The 15,740-nt window shown below is 39.5% G+C and overlaps 1 protein-coding gene across 1 annotated transcript in view; it reads left to right on the top strand.

The window, feature by feature from the left end:
- Nucleotides 1-14,506, top strand: part of LOC121395755 (adhesion G protein-coupled receptor A2-like) — a 149,505-nt gene extending 134,999 nt beyond the window's left edge. The window contains exons 11-13 of the mRNA XM_041570043.1: nucleotides 1,647-1,808; nucleotides 13,349-13,564; nucleotides 14,390-14,506. Coding sequence (XP_041425977.1) covers nucleotides 1,647-1,808; nucleotides 13,349-13,564; nucleotides 14,390-14,506 — 495 coding nt within the window. The remainder of the gene's footprint in view (nucleotides 1-1,646; nucleotides 1,809-13,348; nucleotides 13,565-14,389) is intronic.
- Nucleotides 14,507-15,740: the final 1,234 nt, after the last annotated feature.

Genomic DNA, 15,740 nt, shown 5'->3' with positions numbered 1-15,740 from the left:
CATCACTAACTACCACTTCCAAAAGACCATTGTTCAGTATAAAAATAAAAACTGGGTAAATAGATAAGCTGTGCAAAATGAAACGTTTTTAATACATTTAGTCAAATATGTAATCTATAAAGGCTATAAAGTCTAACATAATAGCTATTGATGAATTTCCGAATCACCCAAGAAAATTTGCCGCCAAAATTTTGCGGTGTCAAAAAAATTCTGGACGCATGTCTGAAAAGTCACTTGCGTCAAAATCTTTGCGCATCAACACTATTCCTATACCCATTGACTTTAACGCCAGTGCCAAAATGCCAGCGTCATTTTTGTAAATTTTGAGGGAAATTTGCACATTTTGAGGCAAAACGGGAGAAATTCGCCCATCATTAATAATAGCCAGAACACTTAAAAACTCACTGAACATTTATGTCCCATGTGGTCCCCCTTATAGTCGATGACTGACTAAGGGGGTTATTTACTAAAACTCAAATTTATCTCACTTTTTTATTAAACCAAGCAAAAAAAAAGGTTCAGGGAAGAAACTATAAAATTGAATGAAAACTCAAATCGTACTTATTTTTCCGATTTGACGGCCAAATTGATTTTTTTACGGGTGATTGATAGAAAAAACTGAATTTTTTGCATTACCAGACAAAACCCATCGCAGACCACAATATCTTCAAATTGTAAAAGGGACATCTTCCATTGACTTATACATGACCTTAACAGGTTGGAGATGGCGGAGTTTCTTTTTTCCCAAAAAAACTCGACCAGAAAAAAAAAATCGAGTTTAGTAAATAACCCCCTAAAAGTTAGAGAGCTGAAAAGCAGGAAGTAGTGTTCTGTTAGACATCCAGTCACTCCAGCCTTTATACACTATATGCTTAACTAGCTACTGTATATTAGAATTTTTTATGTTACACATAATAGGGATCATTTATAAAGTTTGCGCGGCGCATATTTATTCGCAAATGGTTGTATTGACCAATTTTTTTCCTGAACGCTAAAATATTGCACTGCTCTGCCGGTCTTTCCCATTTTTGCGAATTCGCATTGTGAATACATTTTCGCAAATGAGACGGGTGTTTGCGTGAGTGCGTCCACTGTGCGAGGTTGTTGTGTGCGAAAATAGCATTTACAGTAACTTAAATTCGCAACTTGCTAAACTGTTTTGCAATTATTTTCTCCGCCACCAAACCTGTGGCTTAATTCAAATGCAGAGTGTGCACATAGTATTCACAATTTGTGATTTTTGCTATATTTAAAAAGCTCTTATAGACATTAGCAGTGTGAAAAAAAAATTCACAATTCTATTTGCACACTCTTATTCAGCTTTATTAATGTAACCATTTGCAGGGCAAATATAGTCACTGAGCGAACCAATCTGCCCTGCGTAAAGATTATAAATGAGCCCCACTATGTACTTACCCAGTTTTTATTTTTACCCTGAACTGCTCCTTTAAAGAGCATTCAGGAATAATTGTTAAAATATAACAAATATATACAAGTTTATATACAAACACATCCTGTGAATCCTATTTTAAAAGGGCTACTGTTAATTCTCATGCTGCGCCTTGTTTAAAAATAAAAAGGATAATGTGATTTTGTTACCCATATACATTCTTGCACGACTAACTTCTGCTTTCCTTTGTCGGCAGCTGAGCGACGCTATTATTGAGATTGCCAGCAACATGATGTTAGTAGATGATCAAATACTTTGGATGGCACAGAATGAAGCAAAGGCCTGCTCAAGAATTGTACAGTGCGTGGAGAAAATCTCAAGACTGTCACTCAGCAATAAAGCACAAGTATTGTCCAAGGTGATATACTTAGTGAATTAATCTCCTGTGTGTCCTTTTATTAAATCTTATGGACACAAGTAGTGATGGGTGAATTAATTTGGCAGACACGAATTCACAACGAATTTCTGCGTTCCGCCGCCGGTGAATAAATTGGCAAAATTGACACGGAAATTTGCAGCGAAAAAGGCAACAATTCTGACGCCGGCGACAATTAAACGGGACGCCCATTGACTTTATTGTGCGTCAATTTTCTAAATTTCACCAATTTTTTGCCCGTTTTCAGAACTTCGTGGGAAATTCTGCAGCGAAGCAAAACGGGACAAATTCACCCATCACTAGACACAAGTTTAAAAAGGGCGTTTGTGGTACAGTTTTATTTATATTTTTAAAAATTATTTAATTTTTTCTCTTTACCTTGTACTTGGTAAATTTCAGAAAAAAATGTTGGCTAGTGACAGATGAACATTGTTGTATGGATATTTGCAATGTTGTTGTTTTTTTCCCTGGCGTTAATTGTTGGGCAAATTTGTTGCGCTTTGCAGAAAAAATCGCAAAATTTATGAAATGGGAAAAATTAGTGAAACGCATTGAAATCAATAGGCATCAATTTTTTATTTTTTTTTCTTACTAAATGATTTTTTATTGTTTTCCCACGTTAAACAAGCAGAAACTTTGACAAAAGATGAAGGCTGAACAATGAAGCTCATTCAGTTATAAAACAGTAGGTGGAACGCGTGTCAGTTTCGACACCCGCGACAATTGTTATATGCGCGCCTATTTTGGTCAAATGCATTAAAGTCAATGGGCGTCCGAATAACTTTGACATGCGACAATGTTCATGCTGGACTATTCTGATGCGCGCTCAAAGTTTTTTCGAAGCAGCGAATTGTCACTGCAGTTTTACGAATTTATTAGTTGCCGGCAAAACACGGAAATTCACTGCATATTCGCGCCTGGCGAATTTATCATTTTACAAGACTTTTACAATATGAGAGTGCAGCATTAATGTTTTTCTTGCTGGCAAATGGAAAATTTAGCAAAAATTGATTGACTTGCAGTAAAAGAAACAGTCAAATAGGTTTTAGAGTAAGGAACTACAGGTATGGGAACAATTATCCAGCCTAGTTAGAATCTGGGGTTTTACAGATAAGGGATCTTTCTGTAATTTGGAGCTTCATACTATAACGGAGTTATTTATTAAAACTCGAGTTGTGTTTTTCCCAAAAAATTTGGGTTTTCGAGGGTAGTTTTCGGTAAAAACTTTATTATACCCCGAAGCTGGAAATAGCTCAAGTCCAAAAATACTCCAGAAAATACTCTAGCTAAAACTTGTCGAGGTCATGTAGAAGTCAAGAGGCAGATGTCCCTTCATACATTTGAAGAGGTTTGTAGCCTTCATGATGTTCGGGGAGTTTTTTTGGGTGATTTATTTTGAGCGATTCTGGGTTTTGTTGTTCAAAAACTCGAAAAACTTAAGTATTTGGGTTTTTCATTCCAAATTCACTGATTTGCGTTTTTTCCATTCAAGTTTTGTTATAGATTAGAAAACATTTGAGTTGAGTTTAATCGAGAGATAAAAAAACCTCACAAACCTCAAAAACTTGACCTTTGATAAAGAACCCCTTAACTGTACTAGAAAATCATGTTAAATTTAAATAAACCCATGTTAATTATATCTTTTTTTGGATCAAGTACAAGGTACTGTTTTATTACAGAGACGAGTGAAATTATTTTTTAAAAATGTGGATTATTTGATAATAATGGAGTCAACGGGAGATGGCTTTCTTGTAATTTGGAGCTTTTCTCAATAATGGATAACGGATAATAGTTATCTATACCTGTATATATTGTATGTAGAATTTAAAACCTAGGTACCAATATTTCTTATAACAGGACATATTCAGTTATATGAGCTGTAATGACACAGGCTTCTTTTATCTGATGCAAAGACAAACTGTCATAAATATATATAAGTTCCTTAGCCAGCGGGCCTTGAACTGCTTTCCTGGAGTTTACCTGACTTAGGGTCCAGGTGATCACACTAAATGCTGGACATCTGCCAAGAACTATATGCAGCTCGGGGAACAGTCTCACAGCACAGTTAGGGCTCTTACACACGGCCGTTCCGACCTGCGCTCCCCTGCGTTCCGTTTTTTGGCGTTCAGACGCAGGGGAGCGCAGGAATAGACGCAAGTCATTATTTGAAATGGGGCTGTACTCACTCAGGCGCGTGTAGGCGCCGAACGCAGGTTCAGACGCAACATGCTGCATTTATCCTGCGTTCGGCGCCTACACGCGCCTGAGTGAGTACAGCCCCATTTCAAATAATGACTTGCATCTATTCCTGCGCTCCCCTGCGGCTGAACGCCAAAAAACGGAACGCAGGGGAGCGCAGGTCGGAACGGCCGTGTGTAAGAGCCCTTAGTGCTTCTAATCTTGGTCGTAATTTTTTACTATTTGTTTCTTATTTCTGTACACTGTAATTTTTTGATTTTTTTTGATTTTTTGATTTTTTAGCTTAAAATAATGGGGTTTATTTTCTTATTAATTGATTATTATTCAGGGTTAATATACACTTGTTAGGTTACATATAATATTGGATGAATACTTACATATTGATAATATGGGTCTATCACATGATGTTATTAATAACACTGGGTTTAATAACTTATATAGTTATTTGGGACTAAAGCACAGGTTGGTTTGTTTTAATACACATATGTGGATTTGCCCCGTAGCATGCAGTGTCATTAGGCAACATTTTATCCCAGCACTCATAGGTTTATATTAACCCATTGCTCACTGTTACAAATGGGGGCTAACACTGCAGTAGTTTTTACATATATGGATACGGACCCTGACCTGTGAATTACATAATAGTTTACTTGATATGTTATAGATCCGATTATTATTTGCATATATGAGGGTAAGTTATTTCAGATCTTTCACCTACTCATGTTTTTGATACTATGTAACGTAGAAAGTTTAAATTGAGATTAACACCTAATAGGAAGTGATTGTTACTTAGTATTGTTTTTAATTCTTTTTATCCTTCTAAAAATGTAATAGAGGGGGTTTTAACTTAACTGGGATTGTCTTAATAGCTATAGTCTTAGTGTTGTGCAAGCACAGATGTATAATTGTATTTAACTATTTAATGACTCGATGTCGTCTATGATTGGTCAGCCAATTTACACTTCCCGCCATCTTTTAGTATTTAAGACATTCATTATGTATTTTTCTTTGCTTTGAGAAAGGCCTCGGAGAGGCCGAAATGTTAGTCTTTTAATAAAACATTTTTTATTTACAAGTAAGTCCTGAGAGTGCGGACCTTTTGTGTGTTATATATATATATATTATAATGAGGCTTTTAATCATATGTAAATGAGATGCAATGTTATTGGTCACAATTCATGTCATTTTGGCGCCTTTTTGTATTGTTTAAGACTATTTAAAGTTTTATTGTACATTTCAATCTTTGAAAAAGGAAAAAATGTGTATTTAAAAAAAAGACACTTACAGTATTTACTGAAGGAAAGGGATGATTCATTCCACATTACAATTATATATATATACATATATCCATTGCATACCTCCCAACATTTTGGAAATAAAAAGAGGGATATATAAGTTGTCGTGTGTAGCATGGAGAATTTTTTTTTGACCATGCCCATTTTTGGCCACACCCCCTAATTACCATGTTCATTTTACAAAATTTGGCAGGTTATGAAAGTTTGAACATATTTCTGTTTTTTTTTCAGTTATTACAGTTTTGCTAATGAAGGTGAATTGCCCTTTAAAGTCTAACTTTTCCCAAGGGACCTGTTATCTTATATTGGTACAATTACTTATTTGCTTATCTCAAAATTGTTACGAAAATATCTTATCTGCAGCTGTGGCTGTTCTGGGCTCTCTGCCTAAAGCCAATTAAGTTAGAAACGTTGTTTCTTTTTCTGGCTGTTGAGTGCAGAGAAAAACTGGACTTTCCAGTACAAATGAGGGACTGTCCCTCTAAAAATGGGACAGTTGGGATGTATGACCATTGTATCATACATACAAATTAGTGTCGGACAGGGCCAGAGGGAAACCGGGAAAAAACCCGGTGGGCTACGGGCTCTTGTGGGCTCCGCTGGCCCAGATCCGCTTCTAAGTGCCGCATCCCTTCTTTGTTGGGGGTCGCGGTGAAATAAAAATTGCTTTTGCAAACAAAGCAATGTTCTGGCTCACCCCTGTACTCACAGGACTCTTTCCTGGTAGTGTTCAGCCTCCTGACTTCCTCAATCTGTTAGCAAGACTCTCTCTGAGAGTAACAACTTTGTCAGGGTCACAGGCCCCGTCTGCTTGTGCAGTATCAGGCGGCTCTCCCAGCTCCTCTGGAAGTTCCTAACACAGCCAGGTCTCCTACCTGCTGAGAGACACTCTCCCCTATTCCAAAGAAGTCAAAATTATGTGAATTCTATAAATATACAGAGTCTTTAAAGTGCAAGATAAAATTGCAAAGGCACATTGCACACATGGTCCACATCAGCTGCTTGCTCTTTTCTAGCACTTGGCAGCATTACACAGTTCCTTCCCAGCTGCTATTTCTCTACATCTTGGAGGTAGTGAACCACAAATTATATAATCTATATTATTCCTTTTATATACTGTGTGTATATATATATATATATATATACATATACATATAGATATAGATATAGATATATATATATATATATATATATATATATATATATATATATATATATATATATATATATAACAAAAATATGGAAAATACCCGCACTCCTTCACATGCGTTTTTTGCCGGGTGCTAGGTCAAATGTAGTTATATATGAAAAATGGCAGAAAGGACCAGCACTCCGTGTTCCAAAAGAATTCAACGGTTTATTCAAAACTCACAGTGTCTCCAACGTTTCGACCCTCTTTGGGGTCTTTATCAAGGATAAAGACCCCAAAGAGGGTCGAAACGTTGGAGACACTGTGAGTTTTGAATAAACTGTTGAATTCTTTTGGAACACGGAGTGCTGGTCCTTTCTGCCATTTTTCATATATATATATATATATATATATATATATAGTTACCCCTGTTTAACTGAGATAGCAGGATTAAGTTTACCTGCAAGAACAGTTTGCATGGGGTAGATTCTGAGATGATGCAAGTCTTGTCTTAATAACAGTGTCCACAAAATGGCTCCAGCCTGCTTGCTGTAATTATAATTTCCAGACTGAAGGAAACAATATTCAGATAATTTATATAGTGTAATTAAAATTTATTTTGCTTGACCAACGTGATAAAATAGGATTTGTAATAATCTTTTTGTGTGACAGGTCCCCTTTAAAGGATATTGCGGTCTGGCCCAGGAAGCTATAGTATTCTGGAATGAACAGGCAATTCATTCCAGTGGTCCACTTTGCATGTTGGAGCTCACTTTCCACAGGAAGGCTGTCCTGTGGAAAGGTATTTTATCATAGTTAAGTGTTAGGAATGTCTCTCAGATCAGGGCACAGAACAGGAATATTACCTGTCTGAACTCCCAGAGGGGCTGGGGGTGCAGAGGGAGACGTGACCAGGTGATTAAGATTGAGTCTAAAGTGATTGAGCTGCTGCCAGAAGGTGAGCCAGGCTGGAAGCTGGTGAATTGTGTCCCTAGAGGGGAGAGTAAAAGAGGCTAAGGGGAAGAAAAGTTGCCAGCGTTCCATTTCCCACCCAACGCAATACTTCGCCAGGCGAAAATTTCTAAAATTGCAGAGTTTCGTTATGTGGGCGCCGTACACTGGCGACTTTTTGCTAGTGTTACTTCGGCAACACGAGCATTTGTTAGTGAAGGTGCGCTAGCGTTAATTTCTGCCTAGCGAAGAAATTCGCTAGAGATCTTGTGCTCAGGTTAATTTGCATATGGCAGGAAATTTAAAGTTCAACGAGCAAATACTTTACATTTACATTGTTCATTACACAAGTCCAGGGAACCGTAATAAAGACAATAGAGTTGTTATAATGCCCTACACATGAGCCCACTGTATAGTTTATGTTCCATATGTAAGAAAATGTAGGGGGGAACTGGGTTACCCAAAAAAAAAATTTTTAAGGACTTTTGCAGCATCTCACTCTGAAATAAGGAAAAGTCGCAGCGTTTTTTGAACTTTGATGCATTTTCCACTTACAGAATATGATGTGACAGAAGATTGAGGAATATCTATGTCCTCCATTGCACTTTGCCCGGTCTGAGCTGGCGAAGGCAAGTCGGGCAAAAGAGGTAACGTTAAGTAAAACCCGCATTTTAGTGATTTTGCGAAGTAGCATCCTTTTCGCCAGAGCAAAAAGTTGCCTGGCAATAGAGTGTGAATAATCGCTAGTGGCAGTCTCTTTCGCTAGAGAATTGGCACCAGCCCCTATTAGTAAATCGGCGATTTCCATGCGGACGGCAACGCTGGCGAAAAGTCAAAAAGAGAAGCCTGAATTTTCCAGTGTGAAACCCACCCTGTATGGTGAGAACCCCAGAGTTGGGAAAAGTCTTGAATGTGTGCTGTTAAAACTCTAATGAACTTTAATGAAGTTCTAATGAACTAAGTTACTGTACGTTGGAAGAGTTTTCCTAAGTAAATCTTGTACAGCCCTGTAGGATTGTGAGAGTGCTGGTACCCTTAGTGGCTAATACAAAGCTTAGGGACTTAAGTGTACACTAAGGCTACAAAGGTATTCTTACAGTGAGATAAGTTTAATAACTGTTGCTGGAGAACTGTAGGCAGCAGCATTGGACTGGGTATTTAAAATATATATATCAACGCAAAAGGAGTAGTTACTCCTTATTAATTAACACAAACGAAACAATTTTATATTGTGCTTTGATTTACTCAGCGGACCTCATATTTCAGAAAGGTTATTTAATTGTTTCTTACGGTCAGTTAAACTGGTAATTGAGCTTTTATAGTAAGTATCTTTCCTGTAAAGTGTTTTCAAATAATAATACCCCAGAGACACATTTACAAGTTTGTTTTTCAATCTGATGAAAGGGAGTAGCAGAGGTGCAGAACTAGATAGGGATACAGATATTTAAATGTTTCAAAACAATGCTTTTGTCTTTTTTTATGTTATTAAACCTCAACATTTTTTCTGATTGAGTTTTTAAAGGGGAAAACTCACATTCTTAGAGGGGAAAAAAATTAACATTTTTAGAGATTTATTATACCCCAAAGCTGCTAAAAATCCAAATACGAAAATACTCCAAATAAAACCTGTCTAGGTCATGTAGTCAATGGCAGATGTCCCTGAAGTTGCTTTTATACATTATGATCCGTTCTGGTTTTCATCTGATAAATAATCTGATAACTAGGAGTCGAGTTTTCAGAGTGTCCATTCAAAAAAGTTGCACAATTCGACTTACATAGTTACATAGTTAGTTACATTGTTAAATCAGGTTGAAAAAAGACAAAGTCCATCAAGTTCAACTCCTCCAAATGAAAACCCAGCATCCATACACACACCTCTCCCTACTTTCACATAAATTCTATATACCCATACCTATACTAACTATAGAGTTTAGTATCACAATAGCCTTTGATATTATGTCTGTCCAAAAAATCATCCAAGCCATTCTTAAAGGCATTAACTGAATCAGCCATCACAACATCACCCGGCAGTGCATTCCACAACCTCACTGTCCTGACTGTGAAGAACCCCCTACGTTGCTTCAAATGAAAGTTCTTTTCTTCTAGTCTAAAGGGGTGGCCTCTGGTACGGTGATCCACTTTATGGGTATAAAGGTCCCCTGCTTTTTGTCTATGGCCTCTAATGCAGGGGTCCCCAACCCCAAAAAGAGCCAATTTTTTTCCAAGGACCAGGGTGGGGGTGTCAGGAGGGGTCAGGGAGGGGGGTCAGGAGGGGTTGAGAGGGGGTTCGGAGGGGGTCGGGAGGGGTCGGAGGGGGATTGGGGGGGTTGGGGAGGTTGTCGGAGGGGTCGGCGTCCAATTTGGGTGTGCTGGCATCCAATTTGGCGCGCCAGCGTCCAATTTGGGTACGCCGGTGTCAAATTCGGCGCACCGCATTCATTGTTCGGGACTGTCCGCTCCCCAGTTCTGGCCCACGCCCCGGTGGTTGGGGACCCCTGCTCTAATGTACTTGTAAAGTGTAATCATGTCCCATCGCAAGCACCTTTTTTCCAGAGAAAACAACCCCAACCTTGACAGTCTACCCTCATAATTTTAGTCTTCCGTCCCTCTACTTGACTTGACGAGCAATTTTGTTGCAACATCTTTTTGGGTCTACTTATTCAAGCTGATTTTTTGATAACTGAGTTAAATACATGGATGAGAGTTTGGTTGACTTTTTTTAATAAAAAAAAAAATTGATAAATGTGAGTTTTAGTAAATACTCCCCTATATGTTTTCCAGACTTGGAGGCCTATTTAGTTGCGGAACTACTGGTGGGAGCAGACGGTGCGTCTAGTTATGTTACTGGGCCTATTTAAGTTTACTTGTGCTTAGTGATGGGCGAATTTGGGGTGTTTCGCTGAAAAATTCGCAAATTTCCCGCAAAATTTGCGAAATGGCGAAACGTTCACGACACGGCGGTGTACATTTTTTCTGATGCCGGTGAATTTTCGCGAATTTATTCACCGGCGGCGAATCGCGGGAATTCGCCACGAATTCGCCCATAACTAATTGTGCTTTTTAACAGAAGCAATCTTTAAGATAACCCTGCATGAGAATCCTTACATGGGGTTTCAGGCCAAAAAAGCTTGGCAATTTCTGTAAATTTCTGCGTACATGCTTTTATAATGGCGAAATAAAATTCAGAGGCTTTTAGGTGCCAACATTTTTCTTCATTTCAAAAGCCCTCTTTGCAGATTTTCCCAGTTTCAGTCACCCAATTCTTTTAATATTTTCTTTAACTGACACTACAATAAAAAGTTATAGAACATTTTGTACATACAGTATAATATTTTATACATATTCTTTTCAAAGATGTACTTTGTTTGCGAAAAAACAGTCCTTTGCAGTCTATAAAATGAAAATAATGGCATCTAATTTACTGTAGATACTTGATGTTTTCACCATTGATCATTATTAGGTGACTACTGGATATTGCAAGTGTTTTCTCACTTTCAGCAGTTAGGGTCAGGGCACTCGTTCAGATTCGGAGAGATTAGTCGCCCAGCGACAAATCCAGGGTCGGACTGGACATGCGGGGGCCCACCGGGTAACTATAATCCGGCCCCCCCGCGCGCATGCGCGAACGTCTGGCCGCACTCCAGCGCGCATGCGCGAACGTCTCGGCACACGCCGGTGTCTGCGCAAACGCCGGTGCGCATGCGCAAACACAGATGCGCATGCAATACAGGCGCACCAATTAATTTTTATTTGGGGGCCCAGACATCGGCGGAGGGGGGCCAGAACATTAGGGGGAGAGGGGGGCTGGGCCGGCGGGGACCCATGAAGGCCGGGGCCCACCGGGTTTTTTCCCGGTTTCCCGCCGGCCCAGTCCGACACTGGACAAATCTCCTCTTCCTCAGGGCGACTAATCTCCCTAAATTGCCTTGTGAGGCAACTTCAGACGACTTTCGGAAGACGAAGCGCTCCAGTGTCATCACATGGCGATTTACATTCTATTTCGGGGAGATTAGTCGCCCCAAAGAAGAGGAGATTTGTCGCCGGGCGACTAATCTCCCTGAATCTGAGCGTGTGCCCTGACCCTAAACATAAACAAATGTTTATACTATCCGCCATTCCAATTATTTGTTTCTCAGTGTTCAGACACATAACTATCCCTTTTTACCTCTTTGTGAGATCGTTAAAAATGACATGGGAACAGTAATGTACCATTGTGGAAAAAATAATGGTTGAATTTGTGTTTCTGTACAGTTGGACTTGGGTGATAAATACTGTGTATGTTTTGTGCCGCTTACGCTCCAGTGTTGGCCTTGGATTGCTATGAATGATCAGACTATCCAAAAAAACAAAATAAATTACCATGAAACAATTTTATGTGCATGGCGGTTTGGGTATAAGAAGATATTTTATTAGCTGGCTATAGAAATATTCTGGTTTACAACCAGTGATTCTGTTAACAATACAGAGAGGATGTTAATCATTCTGTAAAGAACAAAGCCAAACCACATAACTTTTCTGTTTTGCGGGAAAAGGATTGTGTTAGTGTCCCAGTTCCCATGAAATGCAAGCTAGGAATAGTTCTACACAAGGAGTGTAATAAAAACAGTGACTGGCCAGGCCATCAAATTATAAGAAAACAAAAAAAGTTTGCCGTCACATTTCATTTTTATAGGAGCTATATGAAAAAGATAATATAACAATCCTCTGTTGAGCTATTATTAAAATAACGCCAATATACAGTTCATAAATAACAGACTCTTAAACAGACTCCAAACGCAATGTCGTCAAACGGGCGGATCTCTCCCCGATGTGCCCACATTGAGGTGGGCGATATCGGGCTCATCCTATTGTGGGCCCTAGGGCCCAATGGTCGGATCAGAATGGAGGCCAAACGGGTGGTCGGATCGCGGGACCGCTTCAATAAAGATGCGGCCGAGTTCCGACAAGATTTTTAACCTGCCTGATCGACAATTTCGATGCTTGCGACAATTAAACGAATGCCCATTGACTTTAATGAGCGTCAAATTGTCGCCAGCGGCGGAATTTAATGGCGGCATCGATTTTGACGACCGCAAATTGACGCCGGCGTCAAAATGTTCATTTGTGAATTGTTTGCCGTTTCACACATTTTTTTCACTACAGGTTTTTAAACTTAAAATTTGGACCTTTTTTTTTAAAAAAGAAATCAAGCGACGAAAGTCTTGCATGCTTCTAAAGAAGATAGCAAGAGGTGTATTTTCAACATTTGTAGATATTTTATTGATGAATGATAGGATTTTCATCATGAAAATGTGATTAAAATTTCTCATAAAGTCAATCATGAAAAAATAATTGGTTGAGTTAGATCAAATTTTTTTTTTCAGCGATCAAGTTTAAAACAAACCCTCAGATTTGAAAATGCAAATATCAGCCACATAATATTAAAGCTCTCCCTAAATAAAACATTGAAAAAATGTTGTGACGTGTTTGATAGTGAGGGGCGAATTTGCGCCGTTTCACTTCACCGAAAAATTAGCGAAATTCGAGAAACGGTGAACAATTTGTGAAACGGCGCCGGCGTCTCGTTTTTGACGCCGGCGCCCGTTTATTTTTATGCCGCGCCCATTTTTGACGCCCGTTTTTGAGCCCGGCGTCCGTTTTTTCAGAAATTTTTTTTTGATGCCGGCGAATTTTTGCCGCGAATTTTCGCGGGTGTTTTGTGAATTTATTCACTGGCGGCGAATCACGCAAATTCGCTGCGAATTCACGCTTGCCGAATAAATTCGCCCATCACTAGTGTTTGAGAACCGGAATGGGGGGGAAAGGTGGCCAATGTTACCCCTAGAATTTTTGCCCGCGGTTCTGGGAATCAGTATGGGAAGTTCGGCAGGGAACCAGGGATGCAGGAAGATAATTTTATTGTATATGTTGACATGACTGTTTACCAGTTCTGTAATGTATTTTGACAGGTTTCTCGTAATATTGCTTTGGAGGCTGTCATAATCAAGCCAGCAAGTTTCATAGGTATGACCTGCATTGTCTACCAGAAAACATCTTCAAATTCAGTGAGACCGCTAATCCACGGAAATGGCAATTTGCATGCAGAAAATACTAGAAATCAAAATTTGATTGTGAAATGCAACAACGGTAATATCAGCGGCTCCCTGCTGCATTTTTCTGCAAAAGTAAGTGTTCTTTAAACATATTTACATATAACTTACTGTATAATCAGATGCAATTCAATGAGAAAAACATATATCCCAATTCCATGATAGATTTTCCCATGGACCTCAATGAAGGTTTGTGATAAGTTTTTCTTATTGACTTGGATCTATTTGGGTCGAATGCCTATTTACTGTAGGAGATACTCCTGAAATATGATGTTAGATGAGCTCTCTTTTACTATATTGTATAATAAAGGAATTACAGTGAAATGTAACCTTGTTATGAACTAAAGGGATCCCTGGTCATATGACCTTAAAGGTTTGTTTGAACAGAAACCCACTGACCTTTTGATACAGAACCCCACTACCCTATTGATACAGTGCAAGAAAACATATAACTTTATACATCTTGCACTATGATTTTCAATTTGTTAAATGGGTGACCAGTGCATTTTACATATATCAAAATTGACCCTAAATCCAATCCTCTGTTCACTTAAATCTGTATCAGTCACCATTCCAGAACACATGGCAGAATGTTTATTAAATTTAATATATATTCAGGCACGGATATGTGGTGAGGCTAAAAAAGGCCCAAGCCTAGGGCGGCAAGATTTGGGTGGCATTCTGCCCAGCGCAATCTAAGGAGCACTGGGGATTCATACCCCTGTACATGTAATCCACAGTGCTCCGGCACTTGCTCACAGGGGGCCACTAGGAGCCTGCAGCCAAGGGCTGCCCAAGGCCAAAACCGGGAACTATATATATTATTTTTGTTGTCCTGCTTGTAGATCGGGAATGTTCTTGTACGTAAACTGACTACAAGAAATCCTTTATCTTTTATAGTCTGGAAAGAAATACGGCCTTTTTGCGTATACTGTACTTCCAACGCTCAGATATTTGACAACGGATGTGGCTGAAAAAAGAGCTTCAAAGTTTTCTTCTTCCAATAACATTAGGTAGAGTTCCAGGACACTTGTTGCTAGTCCAAAAAAAGTAATTTTATGGGAAGGTGACAACTTTTTAGCTATCTGAATATCAGAGGAATAAAACATGTAGACTATGCCCAAAGCTCCCATTTCTTCTTCCTTTGCCTTGCTCTATAAGATGTTTGTCACGTTCGACACCCTATATCCAGAACCCAAGCTAAGCTCCCTGGTATCGGCTCTCACTTCTGCCTTTAAACCCCGCCTTTCACCTCGGGAGGAGCCCTCGGCTAATTGGATGCCACCAGGTCTTAACAGAGAGAGGAGCAAAGCTAATGGTTCTGGACTAGCAAAGGGGCACGATCGTCTCACCAGGTTACTGGAAGGAAGAACACCACCAGGAACAAGCAGGCCGGGCCAGCACAAGCAGATAGAATAATCAGACAGGCCAGAATCAGGATTAGAGATCGTAGAATAGTCATAGGACAGGCAAAGGTTCAGGATTGGAGAGGTCAGAGTAGTAAGCAGGCAGGCAAGGGTCATACACAGTAGAATCAGTCAGGAATCGCTCAGGATAACACCACGGAACTTGCTAATAGAACCTAACAACGGGCAGTGTGCTGAAATCTAAATTCCCCTTTTAAACTATTTGAATTTGGCGCCATTGCGCGCTGACTTCACACGCCAGCGCACTGCGCCTTTAAAAGACGGACATGCTCGCGGCACGTGCCTTAGAGGAAGCCAGCACAGGAAAGAAGGGAGCAGCGCAGCGGGGTCCATGCCTAGGACATGGTGGTGGACCCCGCTGCCCACTAGACCACCAGGGTAAGGCTTCCTTACAATGTTAAGTAGTAGGATTCTGTTGGTGTATCATGTGTATGGATTGGGAAAGCTGTATCATACACCTCCTGGATCCTGCAATGTCCTAGGCTATTTCCAGATCTACCATTAGTCAACCAAAATAAACTTTGCTTCTTATAAATAAAAATTGACTTTGTGTTAAATTTGAAATGGACGTTTATTAAAAAGCTTTTTATGTGTGGGTGACAGGTCCCCTTTAAGTCATTGCAGACATACTGCATTGGTGTTTTGGTATCCTGCTGATATCAACATTGCCCAAGTAATGGAATAACATGTAGTGATCTCCTCTTGATCTCCCAAAGGCTACTGAGGGGCAGAGTGAATGTACAGTATATAAGGCACTGAAACTGTGGATTTGTTGGTTATTTAAAGGGAAACTATTGGTTCTTATTACAGACTAAAACTGTTGG

Source organism: Xenopus laevis, chromosome 7L (assembly GCF_017654675.1).
Source record: "Xenopus laevis strain J_2021 chromosome 7L, Xenopus_laevis_v10.1, whole genome shotgun sequence".
Classification (NCBI taxonomy): Eukaryota; Metazoa; Chordata; class Amphibia; order Anura; family Pipidae; genus Xenopus; species Xenopus laevis.
Note: the sequence above shows the minus strand (reverse complement) of the source record. Positions and strands in the feature narration are given on the sequence as shown.